The sequence below is a fragment of the Bubalus bubalis genome, chromosome 1 (assembly GCF_019923935.1).
Source record: "Bubalus bubalis isolate 160015118507 breed Murrah chromosome 1, NDDB_SH_1, whole genome shotgun sequence".
Classification (NCBI taxonomy): domain Eukaryota; kingdom Metazoa; phylum Chordata; class Mammalia; order Artiodactyla; family Bovidae; genus Bubalus; species Bubalus bubalis.
In genome coordinates this window covers 116,224,850-116,252,124 of record NC_059157.1, presented here as the reverse complement: position 1 = coordinate 116,252,124, position 27,275 = coordinate 116,224,850, and the positions used below count along the sequence as shown (strand labels likewise).

At 37.7% G+C, this 27,275-nt stretch overlaps 1 protein-coding gene across 4 annotated transcripts in view; it reads left to right on the top strand.

Moving 5' to 3' along the window:
• The window catches only part of PCYT1A (phosphate cytidylyltransferase 1A, choline), a 49,855-nt gene that overhangs the window by 10,382 nt on the left and 12,198 nt on the right, over positions 1-27,275 (top strand). For all 4 annotated transcript variants that reach the window (XM_025285668.2, XM_006054242.3, XM_025285661.2 and 1 more), the window contains 2 exons: positions 9,628-9,754; positions 17,959-18,058. In XM_025285668.2, coding sequence (XP_025141453.1) covers positions 9,638-9,754; positions 17,959-18,058 — 217 coding nt within the window. In that variant the 5' untranslated portion in view covers positions 9,628-9,637. The remainder of the gene's footprint in view (positions 1-9,627; positions 9,755-17,958; positions 18,059-27,275) is intronic.

Genomic DNA, 27,275 nt, shown 5'->3' with positions numbered 1-27,275 from the left:
TAGATGGTTCCTAGAGTTGTGTCTCCAGGTTTAAATTCACAAATCTTTGTCCAACCATTCCCATCTGACAAGACCTGGGATTCACTCTGATTGGACTATCTTAGGTCACCTTTCACTTCCTTTCCCACCCGCCTCTTCCCCAGTCTGTGGCCTGGGAGAGTGATGTGCTAATTGGTTCAGGTTAGGCATGTGGTATCTGATGGCATGTGGTATGAAGGGTGGTATGAAGGGTGAAGATCACACAGGCCAAATGATACTGACTCTCCAAATGAAAATGGTCCCTGTCCAGAGCAGGAGATTGCACAGTGGAAAGACAAACAACATTTGGGAGTTTGTTTTCTAATCTCTCATTTGATCCTTACCATAACTTAGAAATTAAGTACGTTTTATTAGAAAGTTCCTTAATCTCATGAAGAATCTCTTAGGGTCAATGCATTCACCTTAACTTAGAGTTAAGGTACAAGGAGGAGCTAAAAAATATTTTTTTGGCTAAAGTTTTTTTTTTTTTGGCCAGGCCACATGATTTGTGGGATTTTAGTTCCTTGACCAGGGATCGAACCTGTGCTTCCTGCAGCAGAAGCATGAATCCTAACCACTGAACCGCCAGGAGGTCCCTGGGAGCAGCTAGAATGAACTCCCCTTATAGGTGTTATGATTCCTGGTCTAGTGCATCCTCTACTGTTATACTGTAGCCCAAACCAAAACCTAAGTAGTCTGTCAGTGATATGCCCAGTAAGAAGGAGTTCAGTCTTTATGAAAGATGAAATTAAATTCCTGCCTGGCACAGTGTAGTGCATGGCCAAGGTGGAAGAAGTGTTTTTGCTTAAATTCAGGTATGACCATTTTGTACACTAGGTAACATAATGTTGTCATTAAGTGCACAGATCTAGAGCCAGAATGCCTTGGTTCAAATCCTGTTTTTGCCCTGTCCCAGACATGTCATCTCAGTCAAGTCATTTTAACCCAGCTGTGCCTCAATTTCTTCATCTGCAAAATAGAGTTAATAATATTATCTACCTCATAAGATTGTTGTTATTTAATATATACAAAAGGTTTAGGGAGTTCCCTGGTGGTCCACTGGCTTAGACTTCATGCTCCTAATGGAGGGGGCCCAGGTTCAATCCATGGTCAGGTAACTATAGGTCCCACGTGCTGCAAGAGTTCATAAGCCACAACTAATAGATCCCACATGCTGCAGTGGAGATCAAAGATTCTATGTACTGCAACTAAATAAATAAATATTTTAAAGATATATAATATATGCAAAAGGTTTATAACTTTCTGGCACATAGAAATTACTCTGTGTTAGTTTTGAATGCATGCATGCTAAGTCACTTCTGTCATATCCTACTCTTTGTGACCTATGGACCGTATCCCTCCAGGCTCCTCAGTCCATGGGATTCTCCAAGCAAGAATACTGGAGTGTGTTGTCATTCCCTTCTCCAGGGGATCTCCCCAACCCAGGGATCGAACCCATATCTCTTAGGTCTCCTACACTGGCAGGCGAGTTCTTTACAACTAACGCCAGCTGGGAAGTCCGCATTAGCTATAATTTTTATCATCACTATTATCATCATAATCTTTGGGACAGTGATAGAGAAATGTGGATTATGTGATAGTACAATGAAACAGGTTTACATCTGATTGAATACTGTAATCATTACTGTAATACTGTAATCATTACAGTCTACTACTGTAATCACTAAGAATTCTATATATATTTTTTATTCTGTTTTCTAAAGGTAAACTCTTGTGTATTTTATATTGTACTAATGTAGAGTATTATGAGTGAATCTCAGTGAGAAAGGGTTCTAGTGGTATGTTACATTGGTATATGGTGACATCTATTCTGATCAGTATTTTCGGTACTAATGTGGATGGAGACATAAAAACCATGCTTTTCAAGTTTATAGATTACATAAAATTGTGACTGCAAAGTGATAGATGGCAGTCACAATTTGAAATTATTTTAACAGATTAGAACAAACAGATCAATCAAGATGGACTTCTGTAAAGCAATTATCCTTCAATAAAAAAAATTTTTTTAAAGATAGACTTTAACAGGATTATGACCAATAAAATGAATAAGCATATTTCTGTACATTCTTTGCTTGAATGACCTGGTATGCTAAAATGAAATGCCTCATAAGGTCACCTAGTCCCTTTTCAGATACTCTCATTCCTCAAAAGTATTTTATTATGTTTAAAATTTGTGTCGCTGCATCTTCCAACTAGTGATTCATTTTCTACTATCTAGCGTGTCACAGAGTAAGTGTCTGCCCTATTCAACGTGACAGGCATTCAGATATTTAGAGACAGGTATTAGGTACCTTCTTATATAGTAAGTACAGTGTCATATTTTACCATATACTATAGTGGTTAAGAATATGTAGTCTGCAGCCAGGCTGACTGAATTTGATTCCTAGCACCACTTACTAGTTGTGTGACTTTTATTTTCTGTACCTCAATTTCAATAGTGATAAAAATAATACATGTATGTCAGAAGGTTGTGAATGTTAAGAGAGTTTTAATATTTTAAGAAATTTTTGACATACAGGTGTTACATAAATGCTGACAGTAGTAGTAATAATATTTTTTTCTTCATCATTGCTTTACATCAGACTCTAGAACTAGAGTTCTTGCTACAACAATGATTCTTTAATGGGGTAGGGATAGAATGGGGAAGATGCAGTGAGCATACCTCGTTTTATCATAATTTTACATGAAAAGTACACTTTTCACAGTTGTAATCATGGAGAAAAACTTGACAAAATCTTTTGACTATAGAGGATATGTAGGAAATAGACAAAGGCAGATGATGGCAACTACTATACTATGAAATAATAATAGTAGCTGATGTTTACAAAGTACTGCTCAAAATTCTCCAAGCCAGGCTTCAGCAATATGTGAACCATGAACTTCCAAATGTTCAAGCTGGTTTTAGAAAAGGCAGAGGAACCAGAGATCAAATTGCCAACATCTGCTGGATCATGGAAAAAGCAAGAGAGTTCCAGAAAAACATCTATTTCTGCTTTATTGACTATGCCAAAGCCTTTGACTATGTAGATCACAATAAACTGAGGAAAATTCTGAAAGAGATGGGAATACCAGACCACCTGACCTGCCTCTTGAGAAACCTGTGTGCAGGTCAGGAAGCAACAGTTAGAACTGGACATGGAACAACAGACTGGTTCCATATAGGAAAAGGAGTATGTCAAGGCTGTATATTGTCACCCTACTTATATAACTTATATGCAGAGTACATCATGAGAAATGCTGAGCTGGATGAAGCACAAGCTGAAATCAAGATTGCCAGGAGAAATATCAATAACCTTAGATATGCAGATGACACCACCCTTATGGCAGAAAGTGAAGAAGAACTAAAGAGCCTCTTGATGAAAGTGAAAGTGGAGAGTGAAAAAGTTGGCTTAAAGCTCAACATTCAGAAAACGAAGATCATCGCATCCGGTCCCATGACTTCCTGGCAAGTGGATGGGGAAACAGTGGCTGACTTTATTTTTCTGGGCTCCAAAATCACTGCAGATGGTGATTGCAGCCATGAAATTAAAAGACACTTACTCCTTAAAGGAAAGTTATGACCAACCTAGACAGCATATTCAAAAGCTGAGACATTACTTTGCCAACAAAGGTCTGTCTAGTCAAGGCTATGGTTTTTCCAGTGGTCTTGTATGGATGTGAGAGTTGGACTATAAAGAAAGCTGAGCGCCGAAGAATTGATGCTTTTGAACTGTGGTGTTGGAGAAGACTCTCGAGGGTCCCTTGGACTGCAAGGAGATCCAGCCAGTCCATCCTAAAGATCAGTCCTGGGTGCTCATTGGAAGGACTGATGTTGAAGGTGTAACTCCAATACTTTGGCCACACGATGCGAAGAACTGACTCATTGGAAAAGACCCTGATGCTGGGAAAGATTGAGGGCAGAAGGAGAAGGGGATGACAGAGGATGAGATGGTTGGATGGTATCACCGACTCAGTGGACATGGGTTTGGGTGGACCTCGGGAGTTGGTGATGGACAGGGAGGCCTGGAGTGCTGCGGTTCATGGGGTCGCAAAGAGTCAGACATGACTGAGCGACTGAACTGAACTGATGTTTACAAGCACATACTGTATACACAGACATTGAGCTAAGGCTTTACATAGATTATTCCTTTTAAACCTAATCTGTTGGATGATGAAACTAAGACTTGGAGAGATAAAGAATTTGTCAAAATTTTCATGGCTAGTAAGTGGTAGAAATGGACTTCATACTTACATAATATGATTTTAGGGACTCATCTCTTTTTAATCACTGCAGTATGCAAACAGTGTAAGGTTAAAGATTTTTACTTTTCTCAAAATGGAACATGAATAAAAAACTATTGAGAAACACTGCCTCAGACATTTGGTTAGAGATGTTTATATAAGGCAGATGGAGAGATTTTATTGAAGAATGTATTTGCTCAACTGAAATACAGGTAAAATATGTTAGTATTACTATTATTTACCAATGGGCTTTGTAATGTGTCAATACTAATGGTTGCCTTGATTCTTACTTTGTTTATAAATTTTACATTAGTTTTAAATAACTAGTCAGATATCCTTTCTCCTGCTTCAAGTTCTCTCTCCGATATTTTATGTGTGATTTTTTAAATCTAGTGGAATAGATTCAGTGTCACAGTACGTAGTGACCCCAGATATCAGTTTGACTTTAAAATATCTTTAGAACTTCCCTGGTGGTGCATTGGTTATGAATCCACCTGTCAGTGCAGGGGACATGGGTTCGATCCCTGGTCCAGGAAGATTCCACGTGCCGCACTCAGGACAACTAAGCCTGTGTGCCACAACTGCTGAGCCCACGTGCTCTAGAGCCCTTGCTCTGCAACAAGAGAAGCCACCACAATGAGAAGCCTGTGTACCACAACTAGAGAAAGCCCTTGCACAGCAACAAAAACCCAGTGCAATCAAAAGGAAACCGAAAAAAAGACTGGATGTCTTAAACAACAGAAATTTTTAAATACTTTAAAATCACAATAGCAGTATTTACCTCCTTTGCTTCTTTCTAATATGATGATATCTACCATGCGTTTGGCTGGTTAAGTTGAATCATACAACTTAATCATACAACATGATTCAGTACTTCAAGAATTAAGCAGTTAAAAGCAAAGCAGAATTTCTGTTATGTATTTTTTACCACAATGTAAACAAAACAAACAAACAAAAAGCAAAGCAAAATCAGAGTGGGGAGGGAGAGATGGATTATAAAGTGGTATGAGGAAACGAAAGTGAATGATATGTTTATCTTAATTTTGATGATTTCACAAGGGTATAATGTTGAAACTCATTAAATTATACACTTTAAGTATACATTTATTGTATGTCAATTATATGTCATTCAGTAAAGCTGAAAAAATATAGCCCACATATCCCCTCCACCCCCAACCCCTGCACACACAGAGCAAAGACTTCTGAGAAGTTCCAATAAACATGTCTTTGGATGTGTTAAGTATTTTTCTATTAAACTTTAAGAGATTTTAACTTGAAGTCATGGAAAGTAACTGGTGAGAATATGGCATGACATTTATCCCCTTGATTTATTATGGCATCCTTAAAACTCTACTTTGTAACATGAAGGAAATGTACAGGTGACTTAAACGCCACCTATTTGTAATGTCAGAAGAGAGAGGAACAGAGAAATAAATAATTTTTTTATTGCTTAAGTTGAAAGCTTGTCAGGAAATCCTAGTAAAACTTTTCCGACAGGAAAGATCTGTACAGCTGGCAAATCAGGCAGCTTTGGAATCAGGCCAATAACCATGTCAGTTCTATTTGATTGGTCCTTGGACCTTGCTACTTTCAGTATCTGACCTTTTTATTTCACTGTTCATTTAGGCTGGTCTGACTTAAGCTCGCAAAAACTTAAGGAACCTATGTTATGGAAAGAATGTTCGTAATTGAAGGAAGAAGCAGCAATAATGATGAGACAGTTTCTGTTACTAAAAATTGTGGATTTCTGGGAGACAGCATTCTGGTTTTCCCACTTACTAGCTGTGTGACCTCTGAATAGGTTGCTTAACCTCCCTGATCCTTAGTTTTCTCACTTGTATATTGGAACTAACAATACCTGCTTCTCAGGTTATATGGGTTAAATGAGAATAATGTATATAAAGTACCCAGCACAGTGCCTGTCACTGGTAATATTGAAGAAAAATAGTCATTATTATGATTGTTACTGTTACTATCTTACCTCCTTGCAACACATTTAGATTGCTAACACATACTTCTTAGAATATATGTATCATCTACACTGATTCAGAGTTAGGAAGGAGAGATAATCTATTTTTAGAGATCCCAAAAGACAACCTTTGATGAGGGCCTGTCTGTTTAGAAAATGATTATTGGACATTAAAAAAAATACATTTATTAGGCTTGTATTAGGTCTTAGTTGTGGCATGCGGGGTCTTCGTTGCAGTCTGTGGGCTTCTTTTGTTGAGGCCCTTGGCCTTAGTAGTTGGCTGCTCCAGCTCAGTTGCCCCGTGGCATGTGCGATCTTAATTCCCCAACCAGGGATCAAACACTCTTCCCCTCCATTGGAAGGCGGATTCTTAAGCACTGGACCACTAGGCAAGTCCCCAAGCATGTTTAAAAGTAAACTTTTTACCTTGAAAAAAAAAGTAAAATTTTCAAAAAGGGAATATTAAAATGAAGCCCTTTATGACCCACTAAGTTTCATTTGGGCTTCCCTGGTGGCTCAGCTTAAGAATCCACCTGCAGTGCAGGAGATGCAGGAGACATGGGGAAGATCCCCTGGAGGAGGGCATGGTAACCCACTCCAGTATTCTTGCCTGGAGAATCCCATGGACAGAGGAACTTGGTGGGCTACAGTCCATAGGATTGCAAAGAGTCGGACATAACTGAAGCGACTGAGCATGCGCTCACACAGCTTCATACATTGATGAAATTTTGCCATATTTGCTTTACCTTTTTGTATGTAATATAAATTTTTTTTCTTTTTTTGCCAAGGATAAGTTGCAGCGATCAGAGATCATAGCCCTTTGTCCCTAGATACTTCAGCATTAAAAAAAAGGACAGTCTTTTACATAACAGTGTAATTATCAGCTTCAGGAAGTTTATTTTAACCTTGATACATACTATTATCTGATACAACCAATATTTTAATTTTACTGGTTGTCCTAATAACTATCTTTTATAACGATTTCTCCCCAGTCTAGAATTATGCATTACATTTAGTTGTCATTTCTTTGGTCTTTTAACCTGAAACAGTCCTTCAGCCTTTCATTGTTTTTCATGATTGACATTTTTTTTGAAGAATACAGGCTTGTTTTGTAGAGGTTTGTCTAATTGTTGAGGTTTGTCTAATTGTTCCTCATAAGTACATATAGGTTATATGTTTTTGGCAGATAATATGACCCCAGTGCCTTGTATCAGGAAGCATTATTGGTGATGTTAATTAGCTTTAATTATTTAGGTAAGAGGTTTTTTTTTTTTCACTTTAAAGGTAACTCGCTTTACTTTGTAATTAATAAGTCATTGATGGAGAGAGAGTTTGAAACTGTGTAAACTCCTGTTCCCAAACAAAATTTCCCCCAGTGGTTTTAGAATCTTAAGGAGCATTTTTATATCATAAATGTGGTTTCCTCACATTGATTGAAGAAGTATGCTTGAGAAAATAGCTTTTACTGTAAAAATTATAATACATTGTACACAATACATACTCAGTATTATTGACTGCCAGATCTTTGAGCTACCTGACACCATTTGCTGATTATATTTCTCATAATGGATTTTGTCTGCCTACTCTGAGAATTTAACAGATATTTGCAGCAAAATCTTGTTTGCAAATTAGAAACGGTCATTAATTGGACTGATCAGGCATCCTTAGCAGACCACTCAGATCAGTGAGATGAGAGTAGTAAATCTGAATTCTCGGTATTTCAAAAGAATAATTAATAATAATCATGAAAATCACTCATCATCATCACTGGAAAAACTTATTAAATATATAATTCTCTTCTTCCTTTTTATTTTAATTTGTGATGAAAGGACATTTGAATTTGAATATGTGATGAAAGGAAGTTTCTAGGTGGTATTCATCTTTCACTTTAGGCTCTGACATTTTTTTCATATCAGGCTAATACTTAGCCATGACTCATGAGGTGTCTCCTTCAGTCTCTAAGAATTAGGTCAGGTTTCTTGTAGATCTTGTCACATTGCTCTTTGGAATTTAGCCAGAGGAAAGAAAATAAGGCACGATTGCAATTGTTTAAATAAATATCTTATTCAGGAGGGCTTATTAGAGGCAGAGAGACAGAGTAGAAAGTCCTCATTCTGTCTAGTATTTTGTTTTGTTTACCACTTGTGTTCTGAGGATCTTTTTTCCATCTGTCATTATATCTTGGACAGAGGTGGCAGTTGATCATTGAAGTTCCTCTCTCTCTCTAATTCCTGGCTGATACCTAAAATTTTATCATTATCAAGAAATCAATTTATTTGTAAAAATTATGTCACCTAAACATAAAACAATGGCAACCTACTCCAATGTTCTTGCTTGGAGAATCCCAGGGACGGGGGAGCCTGGTGGGCTGCCGTCTATGGGGTCGCACAAAGTCGGACACGACTGAAGCGACTTAGCAGCAGCAGCAAACATAAAACATCAAATATTCAGAACTTTTTGTAATAGTTGCTAAATGTTTTCTTCTAAATGAGACAACAATAAATAAATTTTCCTTGGGGGAAGAAGCCTGGGTGGGGTTTTAGTAGTTGGGGATTATGAACAAGTTTAAGGTGCTAAGGCTCTCAAAGAGGAAGGGGAAATGAGTATTGAAAAAGAAAGAGGAAAGACATTTAAAAGATACAAGTATGTTTGTTGTTTAGTTTCTAAGTTGTGTCTGACTCTGAGACCCCCTGGGCTGTAACAGCTTGCCAAGCTCCGCTATGGCTATCCGTGGGATTCCCCAGTCAGGAATACTGGGGTGGGTTGCCATTTCCTACTCTAGGCATCTTCCCAAACCAAGGATCAAACCTGAGTCTCCTGCATTAGCAGGCAGATTATTTACTGCTGAGCTACCAGAGAAGTTCACAAGTATACTTACTCTACAATTTTCATACCTCTAACTCTGAACAAGTAGTCTTTGAAATATACAGAGCATTTAGAATTAAGAAACCCAGACTTTGTTAACCAGTAATTGCTGATGGCCATCTTTTTTTCTTTTTTAAAAAAGACTCTTTCTCCATCTGTACCAAAGACATACCTTTCACATTTCCTTGCACCTGTCAGACCTCTAGGTGTCCTAGGGATGTGATGCAAGAGTAGTGAAAGTCTGTATAACTAACTTTCTCAGCCAAGTTCTTCCAGTGTTTTGCATGCAGTCAGGGTATGAAATAAATAGTTAGTATTGTTTGTGCAGTAATTTCCAAGCTCCAGATGATTAATTGTGGCCATTGTTCCACAGAGAGGCATTTCAGTGTTTCTACTAGAGCCTGGTTTTTGTGACGCTTTGCTCTTTTTTATCGGATGCATTTGGTTCATCTTTGTGAAGTGTGTGCTTTTCCCTGTCATTGAGAAATTTTCTCCCCAGTGAGAAAAAAATTCTTTTCACTTTCTATGACCAGCTAAAAGAAGATGGATACCCAGAATTCAGCCAAAGTCAACACAAGGAAGAGGAGGAAAGAGACACCTGGACCCAATGGGGCAACAGAAGAAGATGGAATTCCTTCAAAAATGCCACGCTGTGCAATTGTAAGTAAGGAAGAGATTTCTTTTTGAACTCTTAACCTGGAAGGGGGAAGGTAGAAAGTGATATAACACTGATGATATCAACATTACTTCTTATCAAGTCTTCTTAAATAATGGAAAGAATGAACAGTAAGTGTGAATAGTGACTTTCCGACAGTTGTTGGACATCTTATGCAGATTATAATTCAGAGTTCAGTTGTAAGAACTTTACACTGGAATTGAAAAAAGAATTTTAGGAAAACTTGGAGTTTGTATGTATATTAGGCAAAAAATGATAAAATTCAAAGTAATGATATAGAGAAATTGTAGCCCAAGGCAGTGATCTGATCTTAGTATCATCTCTTGTTTAGTTTTCTGTGCCTTACTGTCTTTTCTGTTATATCACTGCTCCACTCCATTACTAATTATATCTTAGATAAGAACCTTTTTCTACTACTGCCTACTTTATGTTCCTTTATCTCTGAAGTATTATCTTTGTATTTCCTAACCACTTACAAACATTTGATGAAAGACTGCTTTCCAAACTCTTCATCCTGTCTCAGGTTGGTACCCTTCCTAAAGCTTCCCCTGGAAAGCATATCAAAGAATATTTATAGAAAATTGGAGTTATTATTGGTACACAGTGTTATTATGAAATCCATGTTTTAAAATCCCAGTAACAGAATCACATGTTTCTGTATTTTTGTACCTATATTAACCACTAGCCATTGATCAAACTGCAGTTTCCACTGGTTACTTTTGGAGCTTCATAACCCAGAAGGAAAAACATTTCTACTCTGACATAAGTAACAGTTGTTCCAAGCCAATATACTATCTTGAGCAGTAAAAGCAACTGGACTTCACAAATGGGAGGTTTATGCTCCAGGACTGATGTTAATGATGATGCTGAGGGCAAGTGTGTTCATTTCCTGTTTCTCTGTAACAAATTACCACAAATTTAATGAATGGTCTAAAACAATACAGATATATTATCTTATAGTTTTGGGGATTAGAAGTTTGAAATGGGTCTCAGAAAGCCAAAGTCAAGTGTTGGTAGGGCTGGAGGTTCTAGGGGAGAACTGTTTCCTTATATTTTCCAGCTTCTAGAGGTTGCCCATATTGCTTTGCTCAGGGGACCAGCTAGCAGTCACAACACTCTGACCACTGCTTCTGTCATCACATCTCCTTCTGAATCTCCTGCCTCTTTCTTTCACTTGTAAAGACTTGTGATTACATTGGATGGACATACTTAGCTATTCCAGGACAATCTATCTCAAAATCCTTTAATCACATTTGCAAAGCCCATGTTGCCATGTAAGATAGCATAGTCACAGGTTCGAGAACATAAGATGTACACATCCTTAGGAGAACGTTATTCTTTATACCACAGCAGCTAAACTCAGAAAATGACTCAGCAGTCAACAAAACAGGGCATTGTTAATTTCTGAATGTTTCATAGAGAATTCAGGTTAATGAGATGGTGGTAGGCACAAATTCAGCATTCTCACTTGTAGTAGGGACAAGCTATAACCAAGAAGGTAATACTCTGAGCTGATCACCATAGCCAGGAATAGACCTAAGATGAATCTTAGTGGAATGGGCTCTGAGAAGAGTTAAATCTCTTGGTTCTTAGAATCTGAAGAATCTCAGTGTTTTTAGTTACTGTGCTTCATATATTCATGTCACAAATCAGTAATGGCTTGCTACCTATTTCACGTTCCTCTCTTGTATACACTGGCTATTTATCAAGGGCTGATGAGCAAAGATTCACTCACCCAAGAGGCTGGACTGACTCTAATGAGGAGTATCTGCTAAATAAACTTGTGTGTAATCTCTGCTGTACACATATGCTTTCTATCTCTGAATCTCAACTCTGTAGAAAAAACAAGATTTTTTTTCTCTTTTTCTTTACTGAGATCACAAATCTACCCATTTAAACTGTACAACTCAATGGTTTTTAATATATTCATAGAGTTGTGCTACCATCACCACAACCAATTTTAGAATATTCTTATCCCTAAAATAAGCCCCATGCCCATTAACTGTCACTTCCCATTTCCTCCCAAGCTCTCACCTCTAGAAACCACTAATCTACATTATTCCTATAGATTTGCCTGTTCTGGACATTGCAGGCAAATGGCAATACGCAATAGCTGGTCTTTTGTGGCTGGCTTCTTTTACTGAATGTGTTTTCACGATTCATTAATGTGGCATATTCAGTACTTAATTTGTTTTTATTGACAAGTAACATTCCATTGTAAATCACATACCACATTTTATTTATCCTCTCATTAGTTGATATTTGGGTTGAACAAACAAGATTTTATGACATACTTAACATTGTGCCTGCATGGCAGTGGTTACTGGGAGTAGAGATGTGAACATAATATAGAGCTCTGTAACTCAGATCTCAACTAGTTTTAAAAAAAAGTGCTTTCCTTGAGAGCAGGGCAAGGAATAGGATGTGTCACCAAGTATTTGGTAGCTGGGTTTGTAGGTCATGATAGAATGGATATAAAGGAGAGAAAAGAATTAAGGAGGAAAAATTAAAGGACAACTTTATGGCTAGTTTGTCTTTAAGTATAAAGAATTTGTGCTTCCTGGGTGGCTCAGTGATAAAGAATCCGCCTGCCAAGCAGGAGACGTGGGTTTGATCCCTGGGTCAGAAGATTCCCTGGAGAAGGAAATGGCAACCCGCTCCAGTATTCTTGCCTGGGAAATCCATGGACAAAGGAGCCTGGTGGGCTACAGTCTGTGGGATTGCAAAAGAGTTGGACATGACTTAGCCACTAAACAACAACAACAGTCAGGAGAAAGTTTTTATGAAAGCAATATTGCATTTAGAAGTTCTTTCATAATTTGGAGGATAATGATGATCATTGTAAGTTTTAATTTTTAGTTATAATACTATTAGTTATAGTATTATACTATAGTAGTATATACTGTTGGGCTTCCCAGGTAGCACTACTGGCAAAGAATCCGCTTGACAATGCAGGAGACATGAGACGCGGGTTTGATCCCTGAGTTGGGAAGATACCTTGGAGGAGAAAATGGGAACCCCCTCCAGTATTCTTGCTTGGAGAATCCCTTAGACAGAGGAGCCTGGTGGGCTATGGTCCATAGTGTTGAAAAGAGTCGGACACAACTGAAGTGACTCAGCATGCATGCATGCAGTATATACTATTAGTTATGAACTTCCCAGGTAGGGCTAGTGGTTAAGAACCCGTCTCCCAGTGCAGAAGACATAAGAGACATGGGTTTGATTCCTGGGTCAGGAAGATCCCCTGGAGGAGGGCATGCAACTCAGTCCAGTATTCTTGCCTAGAGAATCCCATGGACAGAGGAGCCTGGTGGGCTACAGTCCATAGGGTCACAAAGAGTTGGACACGACTGAAGAGACTTAGCATGCACTGTTAGTTATAATTTGCATAAACTTAGAAATTTTATATAACATTTAGAAGCTAACCTCTTAGATTAATACAAATTAGTTAATTTTGTTGGCATAAGTAAACCTGTGTTCCATAACATGGAAGAGAGAATGAGCTAATGTTGTAGATTTGTTGAGTGACTACTTGTATGTGAAACACTGTACTAGTTACTTTGCATATGTTATTTTATTTAATCCTCATAACAAACTTATGGAGCAGGTTTTACTGCCTTCCATTTTATAGAAGATGAAAGCTTTAGAAGCTTGCCATGATTTCACTGCTATTAAGTGATAGGGCTGGAATTTAGATATAACGATTTTTAGGTCCTAAAGGCTTGCCCTTTCATTTGTACTTTGCTACCAGAGAATCAGAAGACTTGAAAGCTATAATATTCCATAGGATTCATTTGAGGTTAAAATAAAGGAGATTTGTTTTAGGAGAACATAGGTACAAAGAAATACTTGGTCCTACTTTTATAAATTTCAGCTTTTAGTGACACTTTTCTCTGAGAAGAGAATAATAGGGTGGTTTTTTTGTTTTGTTTTGTTTTTTTAAATACTACTCATTCTAACTGGAGGCAGCTCTAGACAGTTAAAGGTTTTGCTGATCTGCCATAGCTGAAGAACCTTAGGTTTCATTCTCTATACTTAGGAGGAATCGATTCAGCACAAACTCTAGCCAGAAGGGACAGCTGCATTTGGCTTCTACAAGGAAGATTGAAGAAACAGAGTTATTAAAGATAGAATACTTAATGTATCTTTTAAAATTAAGGTAAAATTCACATAGCATAAAGTTCACCATTTTGTGCTGTGCTTAGTCACTCAGTTGTGTCCACCTCTTTGCTATCCTTTGGATTGTAGCCCACCAGGCTCCTCTGTCCATGGGATTTTTCAGGCAACAATACTGGAGTGGGTTGCTATTTTCTCCTTCGGGGATCTTCCCAACCCAGGGATCAAACCCATATCTCCTGATTGTAGGCAGATCCTTACCCACTGAGATATCAGGGAAGCCCAAAGTTCACTGTTTTAATCATTTTAAAGTGTACAATTCAGTGGCTTTTAACACTAAAAATTCACAGTGGTTTTAACACTAAATCACCACTGTCTAATTCCAGAATATTTTTATTACCACGGAAAGAAATCCCATACCCATTAGCAATCATTCCCTCATTCTCCCCTCCCTCTATACCCTGGCAACCGCTAATCTACTTTCTCTCTCTAGGGATTTGCCTATTATAGACATTTGGTATAATCACATAATATGTGGCCTTTTTTATGTCTGGCTTCTTTTATTTAGCACAATGTTTTCAAGGTCTATCCAGGTGATAGTGCTTATCAGTACTTCATTCCTTTTTAAAAGTGAATCCGTATAGACATACTACTATGTTTATCCATTCATCAGTTGTTGGACATTTGAATTATTTCAGAGAACACGGTAAGGCTGTCTTTCATCTACACGTATTAATGTTAATAAGCATAATTTTTTCTATTTCATATATTTTATATACAAGCATTTATTTATATAAACAACTTCATTGTGATAATTCTTATACCATTATAATTTACACACACATTTTGAGTGTGCAAGTCAAAGTTTTTTAAAATGTTCACAGAGCTGTGTAGCCATCATCATAATACATTTTAGTACATTTTCATTACTCCAGAGAGAAACCCTGTACCTGTTAGCAGTCACTCTCCATTTCTCCCCAGCCCTTCCAGCCCATTGTAACCAGTAATCTATTTTCTATCAATGAACTTTCCAATTCTGAACATTGCAAATAAATGGAATCATATAATAAGTGGTCTTTTGTGGCTGGTTCTTTCACTTAGCATAATTTTTTCAAGGTTCATCCATGTTGTAGCAGTTATCAGTATTGCATTCCTTTTTATGTCTGAATGGCATTTGTTTTTTGAGTTATACTTACATACAGTAGAATGCATAAACCTTAGGTGTACAGCTCAATAAATGTTTATATGTGTACATATCCATGTAATAACTAGTACATCCAGAAGACCCCCTCACACCCCTGCTAGTCAATATCTGCTTTTCCAAGATTTTTTGTTGTTGTTGTTCTGTGGTTTCTATTCACCATAGATTAGTTTTGCCTGTTTTTGACCTTTATATAGGTGGAATCATAGAATATGTCTTATTTTGTGACTAGCATATCCTTTTAGAAACACAAATTACTGTCAGGTATCTCTTTGAGTACTAACTTTTAGAGGATAAATTATTTTTTTCCAATTTAATCTGTAAGTAAATCTCTAATTACTTCAGAAAATTGCACATTTTGGTCTGGTCTGTTTTTTTCTTATGATCTTTGTCTTTTTACTCTTTTTTAAAAATTTTATTCTATTTTTGGCTGTGCTGGGTCTTTGTTGCTGTGTGTGGGCCTTGTTGTGTTGAGTGGGGGCTCAGTCTCTAGTTGTGGTGCTTGGGCTTTTCATTGTGGTGGCTTCTCTTGTTGTGGAGCACAGGCTTGAGGTGCGTGGACTTCAGTAGTTGTGACACATGGGCTTAGTTGCCCCACAGCATGTGGGATCTTCTGGGACTAGGGATTGAACTGGTGTCCCCTGCATTGCAAGGCGGATTCTTAACCATTGGACCACCAGAGAAGCCCTCCCTGGTCTTTTCTTAACCTCTTTTTAAAAACATCTAAAAAAAGATAACACACACAAATTTCCTAAAAATGACTTTTTCTTATAGCTTTAGCATATGTTAAACTAAGCTTATATAAGTGATCTTTAAAAGAAATATATTTTCATTTTAAAACCTTATTTTAAAAATATATCCTTATCTGAAATTAAAAGTGTCTTCCAAGTTTCTGAATTTATCCCAGTCATGATGTGATCTGTGTAGAATTTAAAATTCTAAGTGAACATCACTATAACCCAACAGAAATTTACAAAATTGTAAGGGAATATTATGAACAACTCCATGCCAAAAAATGTGACAATTCAGGTGAAACAGACTTATTCCTAGAAAGAGCCAAATTGCCAAAACTGACCCAAGGAAAAAATAAAATGTGAATAGACCTGTCCCAATTAAAAATATTGCATTGTCTTTAAGAAAATCTTCCCACAAAAACAAAGCTGGACACAGATGACTTCACTGGTGAATTCTATCAAACATTAGAGGAAGAAGTAATACCAACCCTATACACTTTCAGAAAATAGAGGAGATAACATTTCCTAATCCATTTTATGAGACCAGATATCAAAGCCAGGCAAAAATAGAACAAGAAAAGAAAATTATAGTTCAAAATCCCTCATAAACTTAGATGCAAAGATTCCTAATAATATATTAACAAATTGAATCCCAGAACATATGAAAAGATTTATATAGTGTGATCAAGAAAAATCTCACTTAAGAATGAAATCTTACTCAAGAATGAAAGATTGGCTTAACATTCTAAAATCATGCATCTAATACACCATAATTAATTTAAAAAACCAAAATATGATTGTCCCAATATTGTATAAAAGGCATGTGACAAAATCCAACATTTGTTCATTAAAAAACTTTCAACAAGGAATTAATTCACTCTTGGCCCAGTGATTAGGACTTAGTACTTTCATTGCTGTGTCCCTGGTTCTATCCCTTGTTAGCAAACTAAAATTCTGCAAACTGCTTGAGATGGCCAAAAAACAAAACCCAAAACACCTCTCAATAAACTACAAAAGGAAGAGAGATTGTTCAATCTGATGAAGGACATCTAAGAAAAACCTACAGCTAACTTAATACTTGATGTTGAAAGACTGCATGCTTCTCCCCTAAGACTGGGGGTAAGGCAAGAATGTTTGTCCTTGCAATCTCTATTCACCATTGTACTAGAGGTTTCAACTAGTGCAATAAGGGATAACGAAAGGAAATTAAAGACATTCAGGTTGGAAAGGAATAAGTAAAACTGTCTTTATTCACATACAACATGGTCTCATATGTAGACAGTCCTAAGGAATCTATCAAACAAACTGCTCGAACTGATAATTGAGTTTAACAAAGCCACAGGAGATGAGAATCAACTGAAATTACTCATACCGATACACATACACACTTACAAATCAATTGCATTTCTCTATACTGGCAAGGAACAACCCAAAAATAAAATTAAGAAAACAGTTACAAAAGCATCAAATAGAATAAAATACTTAGAAATAAATGTAACAAAAACTCCTAAGTAAGACTTTCCTCCAAAGAGGAAAAGAGCATACCTGTATTCATATTTCAGCTTTGCCTCTGAGTAATTACATGCAATTCATATAACTTCTCTGAACCTCATTTTCCTCATCTTTAAATTGAGGGTATTAACTATCATACTACCTGCCTCACAGGGGTGTAAATGAGAATTACAGTGTAAAGCATTACACAGTGATGATTCTACTTAAAGAATATGGCAGCTGTTTGCCATCCCAGTTCCGTACCACTTCAACTAAGTGGTAAGAAAATGCACTTGTGAACTTTGGCAATTTCATCACATAGTTCAGGGTTGGCTCTTCTACCATCTGGTAGAGGAGCTGTCATTCTGGACACAGTTGGTTGGGACTATGTGTAGCTTCCCAGCCACCGTCCACCATGGTGGCTGAACATCAAGACATTTATTTTTCGTGCCATGATTTGCCCATCTGGTAAAAGGTTGTACTTTCACTTGTCATTTTGGAATGCTTATATCTTTTTCCTTTTTAAAGTTATGAAGATTTAGGAAAAATTTTAATCATAGCATGTTTAATAACTGTTCTGTCAAGCTACCATTTTTTTTTAGCATTTTATTGAATTTATCTTTTCCTTCATTTCCCTCTTCTTAAGGGTTTACGGCAGCCAGCACCTTTTTCTGATGAAATTGAAGTAGACTTTAGTAAGCCCTATGTCAGGGTAACTATGGAAGAAGCCAGCAGAGGAACTCCTTGTAAGTAAATGATGAATTATGTTTTTGTTTGACTATTGTTTTTAACATTCAGTTGTATTTATGAAATATCCACCTACTTTATATTCTTCCCTTGGTTTACCTGGAAAAGCTAGTTGAGAGAGGTGTTCCTTCCATCTCCCTTGCTGTTCTATTTGAGAGGATAATGTACCCCATAAAATTTCATTTGTTTCTTCTTATTGTATACTTATTTCCCAGTATTTTTGTCATAGCTAGGAGAAATAGTGATACACATTTTGGGCTGTTATCATCATAGCTGGAGATACAGAGGAACAAAGAGGATAAAATATTAACTTGAGCTGGTTTATAATCCTGTCTGTTTTTTCAGAGGCCCAGATAATGTCAGACTGTCACATTTTTAATAGTCTTCAGAATTTCCCCCAAGTTTTCCTTTCTATCAGTCTGTACACTACCTATGATACTACTGATTGATATAGAACAAAAAATCCCAAGTTGGGAGATGCTCTTCACTTAATTTTATCTTTATTGATATTGATAGTTTTCCAAGTTTTTCCAAAGAATACTTTTCTGTATTATTTTCCAAGCCCATACTCTTTATTTGTATACTTAGTTTACATCATTAGTTAGCAGTTTTTGGCCTCATAAATTATTAATATGTATCCTAGACACTTTCCCTGTTTTGGACAGTTGGTTTTGGAGATCATCAAATCCTAGTTTTCATTGCAGCACTGTTTACAGTAGTAGGACTTGGAAGCAATTTAAATGTCCATCAGCAGAGGAATGGATAAAGAAGATGTGGTACATCAATACAGTGGAGTATTACTCAGCCATAAAAAGTAATGAAATAGTACCATTTGCAGAGACATGGATATAGACCTAGAGATTGTCATACAGTGTGAAGTAAATCAGAAAGAGAAAAACAAACATTGTGTAGTATTGCTTATATGTGGAACCAAGAAAAATGTTACAGATGAGCTTATTTGCAAAGCAGAAATAGAGACACAGATGTAGAGAACAAACTATGAATACTTGGTGGGGAGCAGAGAGTGGAATGAATTGGGAGATTGGGATTGATTTATATACACTACTATGTATAAAACAGATAATTCATGAAAACCTGTTGTATAGCACAGAAAACCCTACTCAGTGCTCTCTGGTGACCTGAATGGGAAGGAAATCTTAAAAAAAGAGGGGATATATGTATAACTGATTGACTTTGCTATATAGCAGAAACTAACAACATTGTAAAGCAACTGTCCTTCAATAAACATTAAAAAGAATAAAACAGAAACTGCATGAGCATTTGTTATGAATACAACGTCCTGTTGGCATCTGTTCTTACTTCTCTTTAAGTTCTCCAATTCTCCTTTTTTCCCCAATCCTTTTTCATTTCTTTCTTGATTACTATGGTTTTTATTCTGTAAATGTAGGGCTGGACTCAACCTAGGCAAGCTCTCAGGAATAAGAGGTAGTTATAGCCACAAATCTGTATATATTTTCAGTATATAGAAGATATTTATAGTTACTTCTTAATTGTGTTAGTATGTTTACTCTCTGTTGTAACTTAGAAGTACTGAAATGAATGCTGAACAGTGTCAGGCTAGGATCCTAATACCCCTTGGCTGTATCTTATCCGTATATAGTATGGTTTTGAAGTCCTCAAAATTCCAGAGAATGTGGTCCTTTTGGAAGAATGTTTAGATATAGCTCATGTTTATCACAACCCTTCTGATTTATGACATGATTGTTTTGGGTTTGGCTCCTCTTACTTCAGTAATAACTAGGCTAATGAGGCAGAGTAAAATGACACCAAGTAAAGACAGGCTGTATGTGACAGAGTAGTGGTGGCAGGTTCTACTTAAGAATGCCGCTGGACAGTTCAGGGATCACATTCCGATGTGATCGCAGAGGCTGTTGAAGGCAAGGACTTTTCATATGCTAATGACACACATTGAGAATGCAGTACCTCACCAGATCTGATCCTGTTAGTTACATTACCCACCTTGTTGCTAATCTAGCCACGTACCATTTGTGGAAGATAAAACTGTATGTATATATAGGTATACTGTTTCCAAGTTTTGACACTTGTAATTAACAAATGCTAAATAGTAAATCTAATTTCTAAAAATTTTATAATAGTGGAATTTTACAGGTAAGTCATTTTTGAGATTATATACTTTATAGTCTCTTCATTTTATATACATGGATAAAGGTCCATAGAAATTAAGAAGTGAAGTTTCCCCTAGAGTAAAACAAATAATTAGTGATAGAATTGGAGCTAAAACCTAAGTTTTTCCATCTTTGTGTTCTTTTCACCCTGGAGTGTTGTTATTCTTTGTAGACATCAGTTATAAATAATAGAAGACCATCAGCAAACTGATTATATCTTGGGTAGAACAAATAGTCCCAAATTGGCCTATAAAGTTTGCCAATTTGACCTCTGGTTTTTCCTTTATCTTATTCTCTCTGTTCAGTATTATGTTAAATAACCAAGTAATTGATTGTCTTCATGCAGGTACCAGATAAGGAATAAACCAATAAAGAATCTACACATGCCATCATTAGTGAATTTTAAACCAATAACTGGTTCAAGAGGCATCCCTCCCCGGCCCCCAGGTTTTCATTTAGGGAGGTTAAGGGAGAGTATAAGAGGGAAGTTTGTGTAATCTTGGAGTAAATGCACTACTTAGAAATAAAAGGAGTATGGCTTGAGAGATGAGAAGATTGTCTCTTTTCAGTTCAGTTCTGTTGCTCAGTTGTGTCTGACTCTTTGAGACCCCATGGACTGCAGCACACCAGGCTTCTCCATCCATCAGCAACTCCTGAAGATAGCTCAGACCTCATGTCCATCGAGTCAGTGATGCCATCCAGCCATCTCATCCTCTGTCATACTCTTCTCCTGCCTTCAATCTTTCCCAACCTCAGGATCTTTTCTAATGAGTCAGTTCTTCACATCGGGGGGCCAAAGGATTAGAGCTTCAGCTTCAGCATCTGTCCTTCCAATGAATATTCAGGAGTAATTTCCTTTAGAATTGACTGGTTGGATCTCCTTGCAGTCCAAGGGACTCTCAAGAGTCTTCTCCAACACCACAGTTCAAAAGCATCAATTCTTCGATGCTCAACTTTATTTATGGTCCAACTCTCACATCCATACATGACTACTGGAAAAACCATAGCTTTGACTAGATGGACCTTGATTGGCAAAGTAACGTCTCTGCTTTTTAATATGCTGTCTAGGTTGGTCATAGCTTTTCTTCCAAGGAGCAGGTGTCATTTATTTATTTATTTTTTATAATTATTTTTATTTGACTGCTCTGGGTCTTAGTTACAGTATGTGGGATCTAGTTCCCTGGCCAGGGATCAAACCTGGGCCCCCTGCATTGGGAGCACAGAGACTTAGCCACCGGACCACCAGAGAAGTCCCGAGCAAGTGTCTTTTAATTTCATGGCTGCAGTCACCATCTGCAGTGATTTTGCAGCCGAAGAAAATAAAGTCTCTCACTGTTTCCATTGTTTCTCATCTATTTGCCATGAAGTGATGGGACTGGATGCCTTGATCTTAGTTTTCTGAATGTTGAGTTTTAAGCCAGCTTTTTCACTCTCCTCTTTCACTTTCATCAAGAGGCTCATTAGTTCCTCTTTGGTTTCTGCCATAAGGGAGATGTCATCTGCATATCTGAGGTTACTGATATTTCTCCCGGCAATCTTGATTCCAGCTTGGGCTTCATCCAGCTTGGCATTTCCCATGATGTAGTCTGCATGTAAGTTAAATAAGCAGGATGACAATATACAGCCTAGATATACTCCTTTCCTAATTTGGAACCAGTCCATTCCATGTCCAGTGCTAACTGTTGCTTCTTGACCTGCATACATCAGGAGGCAGGTCACGTGGTCTGGTATTCCAATCTCTTTAAGAATTTCCCAGTTTGTTGTGATCCATACAGTCAAAGGCTTTGGCATCATCAATAAAGCAGAAGTAGATGTTTTTCAGGAATTTTCTTGCTTTTTCGATGATCCAGCAGATAATGGCAATTTGATCTCTGGTTCCTCTGCCTTTTCTAAATCCAACTTGAACATCTGGAAGTTCATGTACTGTTGAAGCCTGGCTTGGAGAATTTTGAGCATTACTTTGCTAGTGTGTGAGATGAGTGCAGTTGTGTTTGGCATTGCCTTTCTTTGGGATTGAAATGAAAACTGACCTTTTCCAGTCCCGTGGCCACTGCTAGTTTTCCAAATTTGCTGGCATATCGAGTGCAGCACTTTCACAGCATCATCTTTTAGGATTTGAAATAGCTCAGCTGGAATTCCATCACCTCCACTAGCTTTGTTCTTAGTGATGCTTCCTAAGGCCCACTTGACTTTGCATTCCAGGATGTCTGGCTGTAGGTGAGTGATCACACCATTGTGTGGTTATCTGGATCATTAAAGTCTTTTTCTGTATATTGCCTCTGTGTATTCTTGCCACCTCTTCTTAATATTGTCTGCTTCTGTTAGGTCCATACCATTTATCCTTTATTGTGCCCATCTGTGCATGATATGTTCCCTTGGTATCTCTAATTTTCTTGAAGAGATCTCTAGTCTTTCCCATTCTTTTGTTTTCCTCTATTTCTTTGCATTGATCACTTAGGAAGGCTTTCTTATCTCTCCTTGCTATTCTCTGGAACTCTGCATTCAGATGGGTATCTCTTTCCTTTTCTCCTTTACCTTTTGAACATCTGGAAGTTGTTCTCTTCTTTTCTCAGCTATTTGTAAGGCCTCCTCAGACAACCATTTTGCCTTTTTGCGTTTCTTTTTCTTGGGGATGGTTTTGACCATCTCCTCCTGTACAGTGTCACAAACCTTCATCCACAGTTCTTCAGGCACTGTCTGTCAGATCTAATCCCTTGAATCTATTTGTCACTTGCACTGTATAATCGTAAAGGATTTGATTTAGGTCTACCTGCATGGTCTAGGGTTTTTCCTACTTTCTTCAGTTTAAGTCTGAATTTTCAGTAAGGAGTCACAGTCAGCTCCTGATCTTGTGTTTGCTGATGGTATAGAACTTTTCCATCTTTTTTTTTTTTTGAACTTTTCCATCTTTGACTGCAAAGAATATAATCATTCTGATTGCGGTATTGACCATTTGGTGATGTCCATATGTAGAGTCATCTCTTGTGTTGTTGGAAGAGGGTGTTTACTATGACCAGTGCATTCTCTTGGCAAAACTCTGTTAGCCTTTGCCCTGCTTCATTTTGTATTTCAAGGCCAAATTTGCCTGTTACTCTAGGTATCTCTTGACTTCCTATTCTTGTCTCTTTTAGAAGACAAAAGGACTTTTTTCTCTTTTAGAAAAGAATAAAAAGGCAAGAGTCTGAAGGGCAATGGAAATCTGTTAAAGATGAAATGTTTCAATGGTAGCTATTTGAGAGAATATATTAAAAGATATAATAAATTGAAACCCAGGTCTTTTCTGTTTAAAGGAGAACATCTAGTTACTTATTCTAGAAGTAGTGCGAAGACTATAATTTATAATTCAAATCAAGACCATTTTTGAAAGTGAAAGCAGTTGCTCTTGATAATGTGCTGAAACAGCAGATGTAGGTCAAAGGGTATAGTCATCCTGGCCCATAGCCACTTGATAAAAGAATGCAAAACGCGTTCTTTCTCCTTAGATTTTTAGTTCAACAGTGGCCCCTTCTGGTCAGTTGATTAATACACCAGCCTGGATTTTCCAAAGACTTGGGTTAAGACATAGAGAATCGAGAGGTTGGGGTGCTGGGGAAAAGGCTGAAGAGAGCAAGAGGCACATCTGGGGCTGATCCAAGAAAGTTCAGTGTGATTTGGCCTAATGTGGATGTTTCAGATCAGATCAGTCGCTCAGTTGTGTCCGACTCTTTGTGACCCCATAAATCACAGCACGCCAGGCCTCCCTGTCCATCACCAACTCCCGGAGTTCACTCAGACGCACGTCCATCGACTCAGAGATGCCATCCAGCCATCTCATCCTCTGTCATCCCCTTCTCCTCCTACCCCCAATCCCTCCCAGCATCAGAGTCTTTTCCAATGAGTCAACTCTTCGCGTGAGGTGGCCAAAGTACTGGAGTTTCAGCTTTAGCATCATTCCTTCCAAAGAAATCCCAGGGCTGATCTCCTTCAGAATGGACTGGTTGGATCTCCTTGCAGTCCAAGGGACTCTCAAGAGTCTTCTCCAACACCACAGTTCAAAAGCATCAATTCTTTGGCGCTCAGCCTTCTTCACAGTCCAACTCTCACATCCATACATGACCACAGGAAAAACCATAGCCTTGACTAAACGAACCTTTGTTGGCAAAGTAATGTCTCTGCTTTTGAATATACTATCTAGGTTGGTCATAACTTTCCTTCCAAGGAGTAAGAGTCTTTTAATTTCATGGCTGCAGTCACCATCTGTAGTGATTTTGGAGCCCAGAAAAATAAAGTCTGACACTGTTTCCACTGTTTCCCCATCTATTTCCCATGAAGTGGTGGGACCGGATGCCATGATCTTCGTTTTCTGAATGTTGAGCTTTAAGCCAACTTTTTCACTCTCCACTTTCACTTTCATCAAGAGGCTTTTGAGTTCCTCTTCACTTTCTGCCGTAAGGGTGGTGTCATCTGCATATCTGAGGTTATTGATATTTCTCCCGGCAATCTTGATTCCAGCTTGTGTTTCTTCCAGTCCAGCGTTTCTCATGATGTACTCTGCATATAAGTTAAATAAACAGGGTGACAATATACAGCCTTGACGAACTCCTTTTCCTCTATGGAACCAGTCTGTTGTTCCATGTCCAGTTCTAACTGTTGCTTCCTGACCTGCATACAAATTTCTCAAGAAGCAAATCAGGTGGTCTGGTATTCCCATCTCTTTCAGAATTTTCCACAGTTTATTGTGATCCACACAGTCAAAGGCTTTGGCATAGTCAATAAAGCAGAAATAGATGTTTTTCTGGAACTCTCTTGCTTTTTCTATGATCCAGCGGATGTTAGCAATTTGATCTCTGGTTCCTCTGCCTTTTCTAAAACCAGCTTGAACAGATGTCCTTTTCATTATAGGGGACTGGAATGCAAAAGTAGGAAGTCAAGAAACACCTGGAGTAACAGGCAAATTTGGCCTTGGAGTACGGAATGAAGCAGGGCAAAGACTAATAGAGTTTTGCCAAGAAAATGCACTGGTCATAACAAACACCCTTTTCCAACAACACAAGAGAAGACTCTATACATGGACATCACCAGATGGTCAACACCAAAATCAGATTGATTATATTCTTTGCAGCCAAAGATGGAGAAGCTCTATACAGTCAGCAAAAACAAGACCAGGAGCTGACTCTGGCTCAGACCATGAACTCCTTATTGCCAAATTCAGACTGAAATTGAAGAAAGTAGGGAAAACCACTAGACCATTCAGGTATGACCTAAATCAAATCCCTTATGATTAGACAGTGGAAGTGAGAAATAGATTTAAGGGCCTAGATCTGATAGATAGAGTGCCTGATGAACTATGGAATGAGGTTCGTGACATTGTACAGGAGACAGGGATCAAGACCATTCCCATAGAAAAGAAATGCAAAAAAGCAAAATGGCTGTCTGGGGAGGCCTTACAAATAGCTGTGAAAAGAAGAGAAGTGAAAAGCAAAGGAGAAAAGGAAAGATATAAACCTCTGAATGCAGAGTTCCAAAGAATAGCAAGAAGAGATAAGAAAGCCTTCTTCAGCTATCAATGCAAAGAAATAGAGGAAAACAACAGAATGGGAAAGACTAGGGATCTCTTCAAGGAAATCAGAGATACCAAAGGAACATTTCATGCAAAGATGAACTCGATAAAGGACAGAAATGGTATGGACCTAACAGAAGCAGAAGATATTAAGAAGAGATGGCAAGAATACACAGAAGAACTGTACAAAAAAGATCTTCACGACCCAGATAATCACGATGGTGTGATCACTGACCTAGAGCCAGACATCCTGCAATGTGAAGTCAAGTGGGCCTTAGAAAGCATCACTATGAACAAAGCTAGTGGAGATGATGGAATTCCAGTTGAACTATTCCAAATCCTGAAAGATGCTGCTGTGAAAGTGATGCACTCAATATGCCAGCAAATTTGGAAAACTCAGCAGTGGCCACAGGACTGGAAAAGGTCAGTTTTCATTCCAATCCCAAAGAAAGGCAATTCCAAAGAATGCTCAAACTACCACACAATTGCACGCATCTCACACGCTAGTAAAGTAATGCTCAAAATTCTCCAAGCCAGGCTTCAGCAATATGTGAACCGTGAACTTCCTGATGTGGATGTTCAACTGCTGGCAAATAGCCACTCAGTGTTAACAGCATTCTGTCCTACTGGCACTCTCCAGGAAGTGTGTTTACTGAGCTAAATCTCCCTCATCTCACTTTGCCCTTGTTATATACTAATGGCAAAGAAACACCAGCACAATATTCTCAAGTTTTATATTCTATCTGTTGTCTTTTAGGATCAAATAAAGTGAGATCATAACTACTCTGGACTTGTTTAGGAAAGATAGAAGTATGTTAGTTGCTTCATGGTCATGATTTCTAGGATGTTGAAGAGAGACTATACTACTCACATTGGGGCTGCTTTGTTTTGTAGGTGAGGAGACTGATACTTAAAGAGATTAAGATTACATAGGAATGTAGCTTGTTGGCAAGCTTAAGCTATAACTTTTTCTGACTCCTAAATCCATCATATTATTTCTCCGTTTTTTGTTGTATTGGTGTATTTATTTTATTTAAAAATTTTACTTCCTATAAAATCGATGCATTCCCGTGACCTAACATTGAAAAAGGACACAGAGTGAAATGTCTTCCTCTCACTACTATCTCACATCCACCTAGTATCCCTTTTGCAGGCAACCAGTATTGCCAATTTCCTATGGATACCTAAGCAAATAATATAAGCAAAGTCTTCCCACAGTTTTAGTGGGTGGATCATGTCATAGTCTTCCAATGAAGTTTAGGTTGTTTCCAAACTTTTGCTATTACAAAGAGTGCTGCAGTGAATAATGCAATCTGCATACATATTTACAAACATATCCGTGAGATAAATTCCTAGAATTGGAATAGCTGAGCTAAAGGGTATAAACATTTGTCCTTTGTCTTTTGACAGATATTGCCTAATTTCATTTCTTAAAAGTTATACCAGTTTATATTTCTATCAGCAGTGTATGATTTCTCAGTTTAAAAACTATTCATTTATGGATAAAGCTATCTATAAAGAAAAGTCCAT